The following is a 15,976-nucleotide window of genomic DNA, read 5'->3' on the forward strand; positions in this document are numbered from 1 at the left end:
AATGTTTATGAAATGATTGATCGCTATCATTTTCACAAGTATAATGTGTTAGTCACCCTAGTTATATTGTCGAGACCATCATCAATTTACTTTGCAAACAGTTTTTCTTGTTACAGCTATCAGGAGAGGCTAACTGAAATTAGCCATCTCATTCGTCCATCAAGCTAGCTAGCTGGCTAACAATAGCTAGCTATATGTAAACATAGATAATACGGCAAAGTTACTGGACAATTCTTCTTTGGTTTATGAATGATTTTCAGGTGGTGGTCTGTGTAGATACTAAAATGTTTCCTGCGGGACGTTACTTAAGTGATGCTGCTTTGTTATTTTCATAGCCAGTTCAATCCAGTCAAATAGCTTCACAGCTAGCACATTATGGACCTACAGTGCCTTCGCAAAGTATTCAGACCCCTTGACTTTTTCCACATTTTGTTACATTACAGCCTTATTCTAAAGTTGATTCAATTGTTTTTTCCCCTCATCAATCTACACACAATAACCCATAATGACAGAAAAAAACAGGTTTTTATCAATTTCAGCTAATTTATTAAAAATAAAAAAACTGAAATGTAACATTTACATAAGTATTCAGACCCTTTACTCAGTACTTTGTTGAAGCACCTTTGGCAGCGATTACAGCCTCGAGTCTTCTTGGGTATGAAGTAAGTCGCTCTGGATAAGAGCGTCTGCTAAATGACGTAAATGTAAAATGAAGCTTGGCACACCTGTATTTGGGGAGTTTCTCCCATTCTTCTCTGCAGATCCTCTCAAGCTCTGTCAGGTTGGATGGGGAGCGTTGCTGCACAGCTTTTTTCAGGTCTCTCCAGAGATGTTAGATCGGGTTCAAGTCCAGGCTCTGGCTGGGCCACTCAAGGACATTCAGAGACTTGTCCCGAAGCCACTCCTGCGTTGTCTTAACTGTATGCTTAGGGTTGTTGTCCTGTTGGAAGGTGAATCTTCACCCCAGTCTGAGGTCCTGAGCACTCTGGAGCAGGTTTTCATCAAGGATCTCTCTGTACTTTGCTCCGTTCATATTTGCCTTGATCCTGACTAGTCTCCCAGTCCCTGCCGCTGAAAAACATCCCCACAGCATGATGCTGCCACCACCATGCTTCACCGTAGGGATGGTGCCAGGTTTCTTTGGCATTCAGGCCAAAAAGTTCATTCTTGGTTTCATCAGCCCAGAGAATCTTGTTTCTCATGTGAGAGTCTTTAGGTGCCTTTTGGCAAACTCCAAGCGGGCTGTCATGTGCCTTTTACTGAGGATTGGCTTCCGGCTGGCCACTCTACCATAAAGGCCTGATTGGTGGAGTGCTGCAAAGGATGGTTGGCCTTCTGGAAGGTGACCAAGGCCCTTCTCCCCCAAGTGCTCTGTTTGGCTGGGCAGCCAGCTCTAGGAAGAGTCTTGGTGGTTCCAAACTTCTTCCATTTAAGAATGATGGAGGCCACTGTGTTCTTGGGGATCTTAAATCCTGCAGACATTTTTTGGTTCCCTTCCCTAGATCTGTGCTTCGACACAATCCTGTCTCGGAGCTCTACGGACAATTCCTTCAACCTCATGGCTTGCTTTTTGCTCTGACATGAACTGTCAACTGTGGGACCTTATATAGACAGGTGTGTGCCTTTCCAAATCATGTCCAATCAATTGAATTTACCACAGGTGGACTCCAATCAAGTTGTAGAAACATCTCAAGGATAATCAATGGATGCACCTGAGCTCAATTTCAAGCCTCATAGCAAAGGGTCTGAATACTTATGTAAATAAGGTATTTCTGTTTTTTATTTTTAATAAATTTGCAAAAATGTCTAAAAACCTGTTTTTGCTTTGTGATTATGGGGTATTGTGTGTAGATTGCTGAGGATTTTTAAAAATGTAATCAATTTTAGAATACGGCTATAACGTAACAAAATGTGTAAAAAGTCAAGGGGTCTGAATACTTTCCGAAGGCACTGTATGTAGTAACAACCCATGTAACTAGCTAACAAGTTATTCGGGTAGTATGTAATTGGTTCAACCTGATTCTAAATAATTTAGACTAGTATAGTTAATACTTGTTTTTGGCTACTTTACATGACCAGCTACTTGCCTACAGTATCTGACTCCAAAGTGAAACTTTTCTTCTTAACGTTCATGTTCTCTCAGCAAGATGGCAGAACAAACAACGTTGGACAGCCTGCTGGAAATGGGTTTTGACAGAAACAGAGCGTAAGTACCTAACTGAGTTAATGTGGGAATTTTTCTACACACTAAATATCATGATAAGATTATGTGATCAACTCTGATCCTGTCTGTCTATCTTCTGCTTTCAGGGAAAAGGCTGTGGCACACACAGGAAACCAGGGCATAGAGCGGGCCATGGACTGGTAAGTCAACTAGTAGAGGCTTTGGTGAGCTTGCCTCAGAGGCTTCTTCATCCACAGATAAATGTGACAGATGGTCAGTTAAGTTATTCACATTGAATAACTGATTCATCATGTTTTTCTTCCGTTATGGCTTCCTTCCACAGGTTGATGGAACATGAGGGTGACCCAGACATTGACGAGCCCTATGTACCTCCTGTGGGGAACGTGCTTGGAGGAACTGGAGGAAGTGACCCACAACAGCCCAGTCCAGCAGCCCAACCCACAGCAGAAGGAACAGACCCTGGTAAGTGGTCAATGGTCATGGCAGCATATTGTATTGTTATGATCTCATTATAACTATTGCTTCAGCTTCCCATTACTGGTTAACATGGTTGTTGGTTTACATTGTCTTCTTGTCCCTCGCCTCATTTATGTCAACTCTACCTTTTAGCTACAGATGGTGGTGACCAGATGATCCATGACGGGGATACCAAACGACCAATGACAGAGGAGGATAAACGTGAGCAGATAAAGAGGTCAGATAATTCACCTCCACTGAGGTTCTGTTTACACACTTATCTTGTTCTGTTTACACACTTATCTTATTCTGTCAGTGGGGAAACGTCTTGTCAGGTTTGGTCAATAGATGTTACTCAAAGAGATTTTCAAGTGTCAGCAAAAGCTTTCAGTAGAAAATACAATGAGACAGCATACAATGCAACCTGTGTCTGTGTTTGTGTCTGTTTCTTTGTGTGTGTGTGTGTGTGTCTGTCTACTTTCTGTGGGTACCAGGCTAGAGGAGCTGATGCGGGTGAAGCAGGAGGAGCGGAGAGAGAGGGAGCGAGCAGAGGAGGTAGACAGAGAGAAGCAGAGGAGGAGGCAGGGCCAGGAGCTGCTGCAGGTCAAACAGAAACTGCAGGAGGATGAAATGAAGAAAATGGTCGACCTGCGCCGGAGAGAGAAGGACGATGACAAAATGGCCAAGTAAGCCAAGAAGTCAATGGGCTTGTTTGACATTACAGGCGACTGCCGATTTTGAACTGATCTACAGAATACCTTGCATATAAGTATTATTATTTGTAGATCAGCAAGTCATTCACAATTTACCCACAATGCATGACGGATGGATTTGATGCTCTTGAACATGGCCAATGGCTGTTGTCTCAAAGCAAATTAGAGGAGAGGATCCTTGAACAACCTCCTCCAATGAGCTTTGAGAGGAATTGAGGAAACAAGAATAGCTAGGAATGTTTTCAGACACAGCCAATAGTTACTTCTTCTAAACGTCTTAGTGCAAATAGGGTCTATTCCCACTCCACAACTCTTCTCTTTGTCCAATGAATGCCCTCTCTCTTTCTCAGGCAGCGGGTGCGAGACAAGATAGCACGCGACAGAGAGGAGAGAGCACTTAAGGTAGACTGCACCTACAGCATCTGACTCCTATGCTGAACTGTTGCTAAATAATGTCTTCATATCTTTCATAGAAAGAGTTGAACTCACTAACCCCTTCTACTCCTCTCTTCTCCCTCTCCTCGCCAGTTTGGAGGCGGTTCTTCCAGTACAGCTCTAACCTCCCCTTCAGCAGAGGGCCCTCCCTCCTCTCCGCCCAGTCAGGGCCCGCCTCCCGCCAAGAAGGACTATAACGAGTGCAGAATCCAGGTAAGGGGCCATGGATGTCTTCGGCCTAGTTCACATTCTGTTCATATTCACAACTGATGTACAACGGATTTTGGCACAACATATATTTTTGATGAGTTTGTCTCAACAATCAATGCAGTTTATTCATTTATCCTCCTGTTCTCAGGTGCGTATGCTGGACGGCTCGGCGCTGACCTCCGTGTTCAAGGCCCAGGAGCCGCTGGCTGCCGTGCGTGTCTACATCCAGATGAATGGCAATGCCCCCGAGGGCCAGGACTTCACGCTGCTGTCCCCGTACCCCCGCCGCGTCTACACAGAACTGGACATGGAGAAACCCCTACAGGAGCTGGGTGAGCAGACAGCCCTCTTACTGGGCGAATCTCCATAGTCTCTCCTTCATCTGAAAGGACTGGAGAGGCCAAAGACATACTGTTTTCATCTATCCTGTGTTGTCAGATCAGTGCAGTTATAGAGGAATCTAATCTGAGATTGAGTTGTGTTATAGTTTGTGTAGTACTGTTTTAACTGTTTATTGTTATTGTTCAGGTTTGGTGCCTTCAGCTGTGCTGGTCGTTGCCAAGAAATAAGGGCCTGAAGTAAAACGATGCTTTATGAGCCAACATAATTTATCACAACAGGACAGAGACCAGGATGTCAACTACGGATTGATTCTCCTTCAACAAACACTTTGAGCTTAAATCTTAAATAGCAACACAAAATGGATGACTTTATTGATTCTCATGGGGCCTAAAGTGTAAGACCTGCCTCGTGTTGAGACACTGCAACTTTCCACTGCATTGAAGTTGTAGTTTTTATAAGTTAAACAATTTGACAGTGGTGTTATTGCATAATCACTAAAATGTGCTTGAATAAAACGGACTTGGAGAGTTACATGGTGGACTGAACATACTTTAAAACTATCCATAAAGAATGTACTTGGACTCTACTTTCACCACAGGAATAATTAGTTAGTTTTATGAAAAAGCTGCACAACTTGATGACCCAAGTCAGCTTTGTATCTCACTGACTGGTGAGAGTTGATCATATGTGCATGACAGTTAAGAAAGATACACTCTTAAGAAATCACGTGTCATATCAAGAGTCCCAGAAATTCACATTAAGCACATTGTGCTTCACTGAAATGTTTTATTGAGCAATGTAAAAGTGAAGATTAAAAAGTTACATTGTCAGACATTTGCAGTGTATTTGTGCATGCCTTTTTTGGGTACAATGGATTGGATGCACTTTAAAACACAACGGAAATGGAATGTCATTTGAAAAACTGAGTGATAAAAAAGGCTAAATTTGTGTGGTGGATTTCACCAAACATTTAACAGTTTTCTACTCTAAAGTTTGACCAAACATTAACCAAAACATGACTGATGCTGTTGGTTTCAGACATGTACAGCACATCGTACATTCAGTTATAATTCCTTGCTTAACCTCTGAGTCCAGACGCACCGGAACACCTGCATTCAACAACATGGCTTCCCTATCTTCTCTCTGGAGGACTGGGACTACACTGGAGGACTCGACTGGGCAGAAACTTGAATGGTGATCCACGAGCATTGAATGAGGGACACAATAGATTGATCTTAACCTGCTCGTATACGAAAACAGCTCTTACTTCACAACTATAAAACACCATTATGTACATTAGAAAAAATGACTAGCCTATATACTTCTGGAATGACAATGATACAGGAGGTGTGGAGAGAGACAGTTTTGCTTAAAGTGAAAGGGGCTGCATGTAGAATAGAATACAAAAATAGTTTATCATTAAAACAATGTACAAGAGCACATTTTCAAAGACCAAACAAGTATTAGAGGTCACAGGTCACACCCCTCCCTGTTCCTGATAAAAGACATGAGTTGCATCGCTAATGGCACCCTATTCCCTACAAAGTGCACTACTTTTGACTGGAACCCTATGGGGAATAAGGTTCCATTTGGGACTCAACCATGGAGTTTAAACTGAGGTGGTGAACACTGGGTCTTCAATGCTGAATCATCTCTGGCAACCCCTGCTGTCTGTTGGCGTGTCATGGCGTTTCTCTTCCCCTTTAGCTGGGAGGGTAGTAACCCTGATTGTAGTTCCAGGGTTGCTGGTAGCCGCCTCCGTATCCCCCATACTGTGGTTGCTGAAAGAGAAGAACACCTTAAAAAAAAGGGCAAGTGAAGGAACACCCTATCTCTGATCAACATTTTAGTGCAGGGGTATTCAAATCTTACCCTACGAGGTTCGGACTACTGCTGGTTTTCTGTTCTACCTGATAATTGCACCCACCTGGTGTCCCAGGTCTAAATCAGTCCCTGATTAGAGGGGAAGAATAAAAATAAAAAAAAGCAGTGGAACTGGCTTCGATGTTCAGATTTGAATTTGAGGGCTTTAGTGTCTCTCCTCTAATATCTGGCTAAATTTCAAAAGATGTACTGATCGTATAAGACTGTATGTAGCCTAGTTTGGGCTCATGTATCAGTTTGTACAGTGTAACAATCCCTGTCATACCTGATACCAGCTTCCGTATCCTCCGTAGCCTGCATGAGCCGCACTCATGTCCCCACCCATCATGGGTGGAGGTGGGGTCGTCATGGGAACATGGGGCATTGTGGGAGGGGCCTGTGGTGGAGCGGGAACAGCAGAGCCATCTTCTCCTTTATTCATCTTCTCTGGGTCCTCACTGTCTCTGCAGATCAATCAATACAACAACTGCGTCAATAACCAATCCATTAACAGTTTATCCCTTTGCTTCTCCAGTTTACGGTAAAGTCAAACATTTTTGTGTCACCACATCACACAATTTGAATCGGTCATAAACCCTTGCATGATATTGAAAGATATGCTATAATCTCACCCGTTCTCAGCCACTCTCTTCTTGTTGCCAAGCTCTTTCAGCAGCTTCTGATGCTCATCATAGACTGTTAGCACACTGCAGGCCATAGGACAGAAACAGTACAGTCATTTAAAACATGGTAAAGTGATGCTCCTCAGACTGTTAGCACACTGCAGGCCATAGGACAGAAACAGTACAGTCATTCACAACATGGTAAATTGCATTTCTCCTGGTTGGTTGGTTGATTTCATACCATTAAATAAAATATGGGCAGAATAAAATGCCTTGTTTAATTTTCTTTGGGTTCCTGATTGTATCTAAAAACAACAAACAATCCTATGACCCCTTACCTTCGCACAGAGGTCCCATAGTCCTCAGCGTACTGCAGGCCCCTCTGGGAGAAAAGGATCTTGGTCCGCGGGGAGAGGGGTGCGGCCAGCGCCCGCGTCACACACTGCTGCACCCCCTCGGCCGACCCTCTGGGGTCACCAGACACCTCCAGCTCCAGCAGGTTCAGATGCAGCTTCCCGTTATCCTGGAGGACATAGGGGAAATTGACAAGGGAAAGACAAATCATTATAAATTATGCTGTGGTTTAGATCAAGGCTATTTTCCATCCCCCTGATATTCAATCCCAATTTCATCTTAAATGTGATCCTTTCCTTTTTCAGTCAATGCTTAATCCTTTTCTCCCCTCAGAGTTCTCCCCCCCCACCTCTCAGAGTTCTACCCCCCCCCCCATCTCATCTCAGAGTTCTACCCCCCCACCCCCCTCTCAGAGTTCTACCCCCCACCCCTCCTCTCAGAGTTCTACCCCCCCCCCCCCCCCTCCTCTCACCGGGCTAATCTCCAGTGCCTCCTGCAGGACTCCCCGGGCCTTGCTGGGGTTCTTGCAGAGCTTCAGCAGCAGCCGGGCCAGTTTGATGGAGTAGAACGCATGGAGGTGAGGCGTCTCTTTGGCCTGGGCCACCGCGTCCCTGAGCAGAGCTTCTGATTCGTCTAGCCGGCCCGCCCGTCTCTCTAGCCCCGCCCTGCGCAGCCGGACCATGGCCAATCCCGGCACGGAGGTTTCCAGAGCCTCCAACACATGCCGCGCCTCTGTTAGGTCACCTGGGAGGAGATGGAGGGGAAGAGGGCGTGAGTGGGCTACAACACTGGGTAATGGTGTCCTGTGTTTCATTTGAGGTCAAAGTGAAGAGGTGAACACTGTGATGTGTCTTCCTCTCTCACCATGCCTCTCCTCGAAGGTGGCCCACTGCAGGTGCATGGTGTGTTTGTGGGCCAGGTGGATCTCACAGGCTCGCCGGAACACTCCCCGCGCCTCGTCCAGACTCTGAGGTTCCAGGTACTGAACATACTGAGAAACATACATACAGTACACATTAGTTACACTGACATACAAACACGTTACTGACCCACACACCCCTGCAGCCCATCTTTACCTTGGTCCAGAACTCCTCGTAGAGAGCGCAGGCAATCAGACAGCGCTCAAACAGGATCCGTACCCTCTGGTCACCCCCGGCAACGATCCCACTGCTCTTTGACTCCTCCTTCTCCTCCTCTTCCTGGCCCTCCATGGCCTCTGGCTCTGTCTCGGTCTTCACCTCCTTTTCATCCCCCCATCCCAGCTGGGTGAGCTCCCAGTCCAGGTAGGAGTGCCAGGCCCTCAGCTGGGTCCGGTCCAAAGGCTTCACGTGGAAATACGGACGCTTGATCTGGAATGAAGGGAGGAATTGGAACAGAAGGGAAGTTAAGTCAATGTTTCCAACCAATGAAAGTACAGTACACCGATCGACAAACCTTTTCTGTATGGACCTCGCTTTGTGCAAGGGGGCATTGTCATGCTGAAACAGGAAAGGGCCTTCCCCAAACTGTTGCCACAAAGTTGGAAGCACAGAATCGTCTAGAATGTAATTGTATGCTGTAGCATTAAGATTTTCCTTCACTGGAACTAAGGGGCCTAGCCCGAACCATGAAAAACAGCCCCATACCATTATTCCTCCTCTACCAAACTTTACAGTTTGCATGATGCATTGGGGCAGGTAGCGTTCTACTGGCATCCACCAAACCCAGATTCTTCCGTCGGACTGCCAGATGTTGAAGCGTGATTCATCACTCCAGAGAACACGTTTCCACTGCTCCAGAGTCCAATAGCGGCGAGCTTTACATCACTCCAGCCGACGCTTGGCATTGCGTATGGTGATCTTATTCTTGTGTGCGGCTGCTCAGCCATGGAAACCCATTTCATGAAGCTCCCGACGAACAGTTCTTCTGCTGACGTTGCTTCCAGAGGCAGCTTGGAACTCGGTAGTGAGTGTTGCAACCAAGGACAGACAATTTTTACGCGCTACAGCACTCGGTGGTCCCGTTCTGTGAGCTTGTGTGGTCTACCACTTAGCGGCTGAGCCGTTATTGCTCCTAGACGTTTCCACTTCACAATAACAGCACTTACAGTTGACCGGGACAGCTCTAGCAGGGCAGATATTTAAGGAACTGACTTGTTGAATAGGTGGCATCCTATGACGGTACCATTTGAAAGTTACTGAGCTCTTCAGTAAGGCCATTCTACTGCCAATGTTTGTCTATGGAGATTGCATGGTGGTGTGCTCGATTTTATACACCTGTCAGCAACAGGTGTGGCTGAAATAACCGAATCCACTAATTTGAAGGGGTGTCCACATACTTTTGTATATGTAGTGTATCACGCTTCAATCATTGCTTCTGAGTTGCAAGGGATGCGTGTTTATGTGTTTCAGGGGTAACTCACAGCGTCCTCAAAGTTCCACCTCTTCCTGACCTCTCCCTCCAGATCTTGGTACACCTTCTCCCTGCGAGCCAATAGGAGCTCTCGCATCTTCGGAATCAGCTCTTCCTGATTGGGTGAAACATAACATGACAGTTATGATGACAGACTTTTAAATCAGTAACAAAGTTAAGATCCTATACCATAACCTCACTCCACAGCTTGAAATGTCTCCACTATATGCTATTATGGCAGCATGTTAAATCTCATGTTAAATCTTTATCCAAAACTACTAGTGATTTGTCATTTGTAAACCACCTCTGTAGGTTCCTTCTCTTCCCCAGGTGGTAACTCATCTTCCCCCTCAGCCAACTCAGACTTCTCAGTCTTGTGGCTCTGTTTAGATTCCTCAAGCAACCCCTCATACTCCTCTGCTGAGAGGACGTCCTTGGGCGCATGGGCATTAAGATGAGTCTTGAATCTGTAAGAGAGAGGAGGGATGGAGAGAGTGGAGAAGATTCACCGGTTCAGCAAATATGAGGTCCCGATTGAGAAGTGATTTTGATAATCATACAATTACCAAAATCTAGAATTGAATAAAAGGTTACGGTTTTATAGTTGAATAATTATTTTTTTCTCCCCAATTTTCAATCGTCTCATCGCTGCAACTCCCCAACGGGCTCGGGAGGCAAAGGTCGAGTCATGTGTCCTTCGAAACATGACCCGCCCGCTTAACCCAGAAGCCAGCCGCACCGATGTGTCGGAGGAAACACTGTTCTCCTGACGACGAGGTCAGCCTGCAGGCGCCGGCCCGCCACAAGGAGTCGCTAGAGCGCGATGAGCCATGTAAAGCCCCCCCGGCCAAACCCTCCCCTAACCCGGACGACACTGGGCAAATTGTGCGCCGCCCTATGGGACTCCCGATCACGGCCGGTTGTGATACAGCCCGGGAACAAACCAGGGTCTGTAGTGATGCAGTGCCTTAGACCGCTGCGCCATTAGGGAGGCCCTATAGTTCAGAGTTTTGACTGATTTGAAGCTCTACTGTTTGTGAATGTGTATAATAATAATAATAATAATAATATGCCATTTAGCAGACGCTTTTATCCAAAGCGACTTACAGTCATGTGTGCATACATTTTTTGTGTATGGGTGGTCCCGGGGATCGAACCCACTACCTTGGCGTTACAAGCGCCGTGCTCTACCAGCTGAGCTACAGAGGACCACTTCTATAGTCTCACTTCTCATAGTGGCTGCTGTACAGCTGAGTGGGGACTCTGAGGACTCTGTCGTAGACCCCAGTGGCAGCCTTCATGTCTCCCTGCTCCTTCTCCCACTCGATGTACAGCTCCCACAGACGGTCAGAGTGGAAGTCCAGTCCAGCTGCCACCACCGCCTCCTCAAACGCACTGGGGAGAAGAGACAAGAGACAAGGATCAGGCTGATTTCTGATTTATATCAAAAGAGTTAGGGCTCCTTATCTTTATTTGAACATTAAGTCTGCGGATGAGAATAAGTACTGAATTAAAAAATGTGGAGTGTTCCGGCTAATATTGAAAGAAAAAAGCTGGCTAGCGTTGAATGTGTATAAGTGTGATACTGTGAGTTTAAGAGTATAGGAGTATGTACCTGCGAATGCGCTGAGAGGACTCTGGCAGGTTCATGTTGAGCGTGCCCAGTAGCAGGTTAATGTAGTGGATCCACAGATCTACACTCAGGGGGATGGCCTTCAGACCCTGAACACACACCTGGAACAACACAAAACAACATCACACATGAATGTTATGGAACTAAAGCCATTACATACTGCAAGAGAGAAGAAGAATGTGCCTTTTTTGTCAATGGCTATGAAACATGGCAGTCAGTAGGCCACATAACAAGACACACATCCATGTGCCAAACACACTCCTCCTCCTCATCATCCTCATACCTCCTGAGCTTTGTTGGTGTAGCCAGCACGTCGCTCCAGGTCGGCAAACTTCTTCCAGTATCCGTAGCACAGTGGGTACCGTGCCAGAAAGGCAACCAGCGCTCGACGTGATGCTGTCATGTGACTCTGGGGACAATTAGAAATCTGGGTTAGCTGCAAATTCACTAAGTAACAAGTGAGTTTAGTTGTCAGTTTAGTTTCCATCATTATTCGTGTGAAGTGTTGGTTTCCACTTCAACACATCTGAACAACAGTGGTATAGTTATCTATGTATTATTCATGCAGAAGAGCTTTGGATGTATGACAAAATGGCAATAAGAGTCTTGTGTGTCCCCTCAGCTCTTCTCACCTCTTGCTCACAGTACTGCAGCAGGTCAGTCCAGCTAGAGAAGTCCTGTGGATTGTCATGGGCCAGCTTCCAGAGTCGGTCAAAGTCCGCCGGAAACTCTCCGTCCTCTTCCTCCTCATTCTCCACCAGAGGCATGTTGTATGCTGTCGCAGCTGCTGCTTCTGGAGCCTCAGAGGCCACTCCTCCACCATTCTCCTCTGATGCCTCTTCCATCTCCATTGGAGGTTGGATAGCCTCCATGGCTTCCGGAGCTATCAAATGAGAAATTGAGAAAGTTACACATGGAAGAAAATTGTTTTGTCTATAACACAAAGAAATGGCTGGCCTGCTCAATAAAGAATAGGCCTAATCAGATGTAATTTACAGATGAAATGTAGATTACTGCCATTATAAGGGGAATTCCAGTCACTGATGGTGTTTTTAGCCAATCATTCATTCGTATTTATAGCTACTACACACAGATCACTACACTCCTAATAATGGCCGGAACGGAGCAGCAGGGGGCATGATGCGACTACTGTCTGCATCTACAGTAGTTAGAGCAGATTACTATACTATAATAAAAGACCCGGTCTGGGAAGTACTAGCTAGTGCAGGGATGGGCAACTGCCGACCCACGGGCCACATGCCCCCCTTTTGTAGGCCCGCGGATCAATTTCCATAGACAAAACGTTCTTGGTTTTTTTGGAAGTCAGTCGGGGTCTCAACCTACTGTTGAGAGTTAGAATAGTAGAATACACAAGGTGCAATTTCAAAATGTGGTTGTGCATCAGCAGTTTTTCTCTTGTTATGTCAGTCACTGGCAGTCACTCAATTAGCCCATTTCAGCTAACATTTTTTAGATTGGTAAATTAGTCTAGTGGCCAGCTATCTAAATGTGCCTGTCTAATCTAGCCCGAAGACCCAACGTTGAATTGCATAGAATTCTATGTCGGGCAGAAATTTGCGTTTGAATCAGAAAAGTTCTCTCACGACCTCAAGCCAGAATGCTGAATAAAATGATACGGCCGAGCCTAACCGAACAGCAAACACTTCAAGCTGGTAGCGAGGAAACGTGCTTCGGTCGACTACATTCGGCTTTTGCTTACATATTGTGCATCACGTGCAATGCGTCAACAGATTGAAAATACAAGTGACAGAACCTACCGGCACCGCAAAAAGTTGGGTAAACAAAGCTTTCCTGTGGATACCCTATCTCCACCTCCTACCGCCAAAAGAACCGGTAAAGTAAGTGTAAATATCATTTTATTAAACATTCTGTCTTGTAGAGACTATTGCGTATTTTTTTTACAGCGACTTCTTTCAGACTGATATTCATGGGGTAACCATGGTAACAGGCTGATGTTTAGGCAAGTAGTTATCATGGTCAAATTACCGACCCGGGGCCCCCATTGAATTTGTTAGTCACTCGCAGTCAGATATCATATTAAAAACTGCAAACATTTCTCTCCACCCCATGGCAAAATGAGTAGAAATGCATGAAATGAGTTATAAAATTGCAACATTTTCTCACTACCTCATGGCAACTTGTAGATTTGAAGCAAAGTTGCTTTAAAACTGCAACATTTTCTATACGCCCCATGGCAAAATTTATAGAATTTAGGGCTGACCCCAATTAGTCGACAGGCTGTTGGTCGTCAAAAATTGTGAAGCGCAAGAAGTATGAATGCCCTGACTTCTGCAGAGGCCGTATCACCGTAAATGCTGCATGGCCAATGCAGACGTCGGATTCACCATGCACCCAGATGCACAATGCACTTCTCTCTCCAGAATGCGCTCTCTCCCGCCAATTTGTGCACATTCATTGTTTCGTAACTTCATTGTGTGAATTGTTTGGGTTTGATTGTTAGTGTATATCAATTCCCCATCACATATATCACCAGTAGTACATTTACCATTAATTCCTAATCTACAATGTTTATGGTAATTTCTGTTAATGATTTCAATATTATTATTCCAGTCTTACCGTTCTCATTGTCGGAGTGGACACATTGTTTGCAGAGCGCACAAACCCATGCTACACTTGTGAACAACACAATTTAGTCATTGCCTTTTGTTTGAAGCGCTCATGTCAATGTTGAGTAAGGACGCACACGCATGGAAGTAGGCCTATAGGCTACGTGGCCTGCGTGCAAATGTAGGCATATAAATGTGCCCATTTGGGGAACTGAAAAAAAAAATATTGGCTTAACGCACCACCACTAATAACCTGTGGAGCTTCTCAAAGTCAGCAAGCAAACGAAGTCTGTTTTTACATCCATTGAGAATTACAATAGTTCCTCAATGTATTTGAAAAAATCTTTCCAACTCCCTCCCTTTCGATAACCACTCAGGGTGTAAGGGAACAATTTAATGCTCTGATCCAGTGGAAACGTCATAAAATAGGCCTACCTGATTACTTCTTATCAGTGCTTGACTTGGACTGAAATAGGTTCAGGTACAGTTTATATTTAGGTGCAGGAGCTCCACAATACTTTTGAGCTAATATTCTATAAGAGGAATAGGAGCTCAAGCAGTAGAGAATTTGAGGTGCCGGTACTCCGCTCCGGTGAGCTCCTGCCCAAGTTGAGCACTGCTTCTTATCCCTTGCGCAAATAGCCTACAGCTGTGTCTGTCCCGAGCTCACTGGTGGGAAACTGAGGGCTCAGAATATGTTATACAACGTTGCAAGTTTGCTAGTGCAAGCTTCAGGCCAGACCCAAGTTAATAGTTAATACAATGTTTCAAGTTCATTGCAGACAGGCCATGCGTAGCCAATGCGATTTATAGGATATTTATTTTTATCAGGATATTTTCTACATGCAGGACATGTTTTTATTTGTTGGCTTTATATAACCTATTTTTACATAGTTGGAAATTGCAATAGAAGTTCCTTTTTAGGTTTGTATCATTTTCATTTAGATAGAATTTGTATCAACCACATTACAATGATTTTGAAATGAAGACGTTATTATAAATGAAATGTAACTGTTCAATGAAAATGTGCATATGAAAACCATAACTGGCACGCAGATCGGTAGAAATTGTAAGATAAATTGGCATTCCACATGAGAAAGGTTGCCAACCCCTCGTGTAGCCTATTACCGGCAACTTCAGGAGAGTAATGGCAGAATCTGCGAACGCCAGCAGGAGCGGAAGGAGAATAGTTGGGTCAGGTTAAGGTTATTTTCTTCTGGTTATCTAGATCTCTGGCTCCCTCGAGGCATTTGTGTCTTAATTCATCAAACACTAAGCTTAAAGCGTCTGACAAGCTCAACGCATATAGCTGATTTTATTAAAACACATAGGGTGTGTCTATATATGGAAAACGTTTTAAAATGTTGACCAATCAACTGATCTAAAGAACATGACTTTCGGTCAACCAATATTTTTTTTAGTTGGGGACAGCCCCAGTAGAATTGCAGGAAGTTAACTCTAAAACGTCCATTTTTTCTATCTGCTGTCAAGAGGGAAGCAGCTAAAATATTTTGCTACCAAGGTGGGGGAAACAAAATGTAGCTTAGTGCCCCCAAAAGGCTAGGGCCGGCTCTGACTACATGTGTAGGTATGGATGTGCGTATGCAGACCCGCGAGCCTTTGTGGCCACCCATCAAAGTTGTCCATCCCTGAGCTAGTGCATTAACTCTGGTACTAGCTAGGGGAAGGCAACTTTCGGTTTCGCCAATTTGCGCAACGTAAACTCATGTTAGCCATGTCGGCTAGTTAGCTAGCCATCTTTTCACAGGCGTCGTTGCGACTGTTAGGGAACTGTGAAGATACAAACGACTATGCATATGATCCCTGCGTAACCAATGAATAACTTCGTCAATATATTTTGATTATTTCATGTTTTTACAACCTGAAGGAGCCTCCATTAGCCCGTTGTTGTTCAGGTCTTCTGAATCCGAGCCTTCTGCCGCCATGATAAAAATAACGTCACTTCCATGCGACAAGTATAGTCTGCAGGATGATAGAAGATTTCCGCTGAGCGCTGATTCACGGTCTGTTCTGATTGATTGATTGATTGATTGATATATATATATATATATATATATATATATATATCACACAGTATTCTTAGGGAAAAGGATCTTTGATCAGTGACTTTTCTTTAAAATGTCTGCCATTATTGTAGACCAAATTCGTAATCTGTATACACA

The 15,976-nt window shown here is 44.8% G+C and overlaps 2 protein-coding genes across 6 annotated transcripts in view; one reads left to right on the forward strand and one right to left on the reverse strand.

Annotated features, from left to right (window-relative positions):
* Positions 1–5,177, forward strand: part of LOC311107377 (UBX domain-containing protein 1-like) — a 5,446-nt gene extending 269 nt beyond the window's left edge. The window contains exons 2-11 of one of the 3 annotated variants that reach the window (XM_084149871.1): positions 1,661–1,766; positions 2,144–2,206; positions 2,311–2,364; positions 2,508–2,647; positions 2,795–2,879; positions 3,136–3,327; positions 3,705–3,756; positions 3,883–4,002; positions 4,148–4,331; positions 4,528–5,177. In XM_084149871.1, the coding sequence (XP_084005997.1) occupies positions 2,148–2,206; positions 2,311–2,364; positions 2,508–2,647; positions 2,795–2,879; positions 3,136–3,327; positions 3,705–3,756; positions 3,883–4,002; positions 4,148–4,331; positions 4,528–4,568 (927 nt within the window). In that variant the 5' untranslated portion in view covers positions 1,661–1,766; positions 2,144–2,147 and the 3' untranslated portion in view covers positions 4,569–5,177. The remainder of the gene's footprint in view (positions 1–1,660; positions 1,767–2,143; positions 2,207–2,310; positions 2,365–2,507; positions 2,648–2,794; positions 2,880–3,135; positions 3,328–3,704; positions 3,757–3,882; positions 4,003–4,147; positions 4,332–4,527) is intronic. The other 2 variants (XM_084149869.1, XM_084149870.1) reach the window with 2 other exon arrangements.
* Positions 4,683–15,753, reverse strand: LOC311107376 (pre-mRNA-processing factor 39-like). 3 transcript variants are annotated; one of them, XR_014610419.1, is made up of 15 exons: positions 15,676–15,751; positions 11,838–12,088; positions 11,489–11,614; positions 11,188–11,306; positions 10,800–10,967; positions 9,877–10,039; positions 9,583–9,687; positions 8,258–8,530; positions 8,046–8,172; positions 7,654–7,925; positions 7,166–7,350; positions 6,837–6,911; positions 6,491–6,668; positions 6,214–6,294; positions 5,095–6,122 (listed from the first exon to the last, which is right to left on the reverse strand). XR_014610419.1 is itself a non-coding variant. In XM_084149868.1 (14 exons), the coding sequence occupies exons 1-14, from the start codon at positions 15,737–15,739 to the stop codon at positions 6,045–6,047; spliced, it is 2,184 nt and encodes a 727-aa protein (XP_084005994.1). In that variant the 5' UTR covers positions 15,740–15,753; the 3' UTR covers positions 4,683–6,044. The 3 variants fall into 3 exon arrangements, 1 of the variants encoding a protein (XP_084005994.1); XR_014610420.1 differs by having other exon boundaries at positions 5,095–6,139; XM_084149868.1 differs by lacking the exon at positions 6,214–6,294 and having other exon boundaries at positions 4,683–6,122; positions 15,676–15,753.
* Positions 15,754–15,976: the final 223 nt, after the last annotated feature.

Source organism: Coregonus lavaretus, assembly GCF_964263955.1.
Source record: "Coregonus lavaretus genome assembly, chromosome: 32".
Lineage (NCBI taxonomy): Eukaryota > Metazoa > Chordata > Actinopteri > Salmoniformes > Salmonidae > Coregonus > Coregonus lavaretus.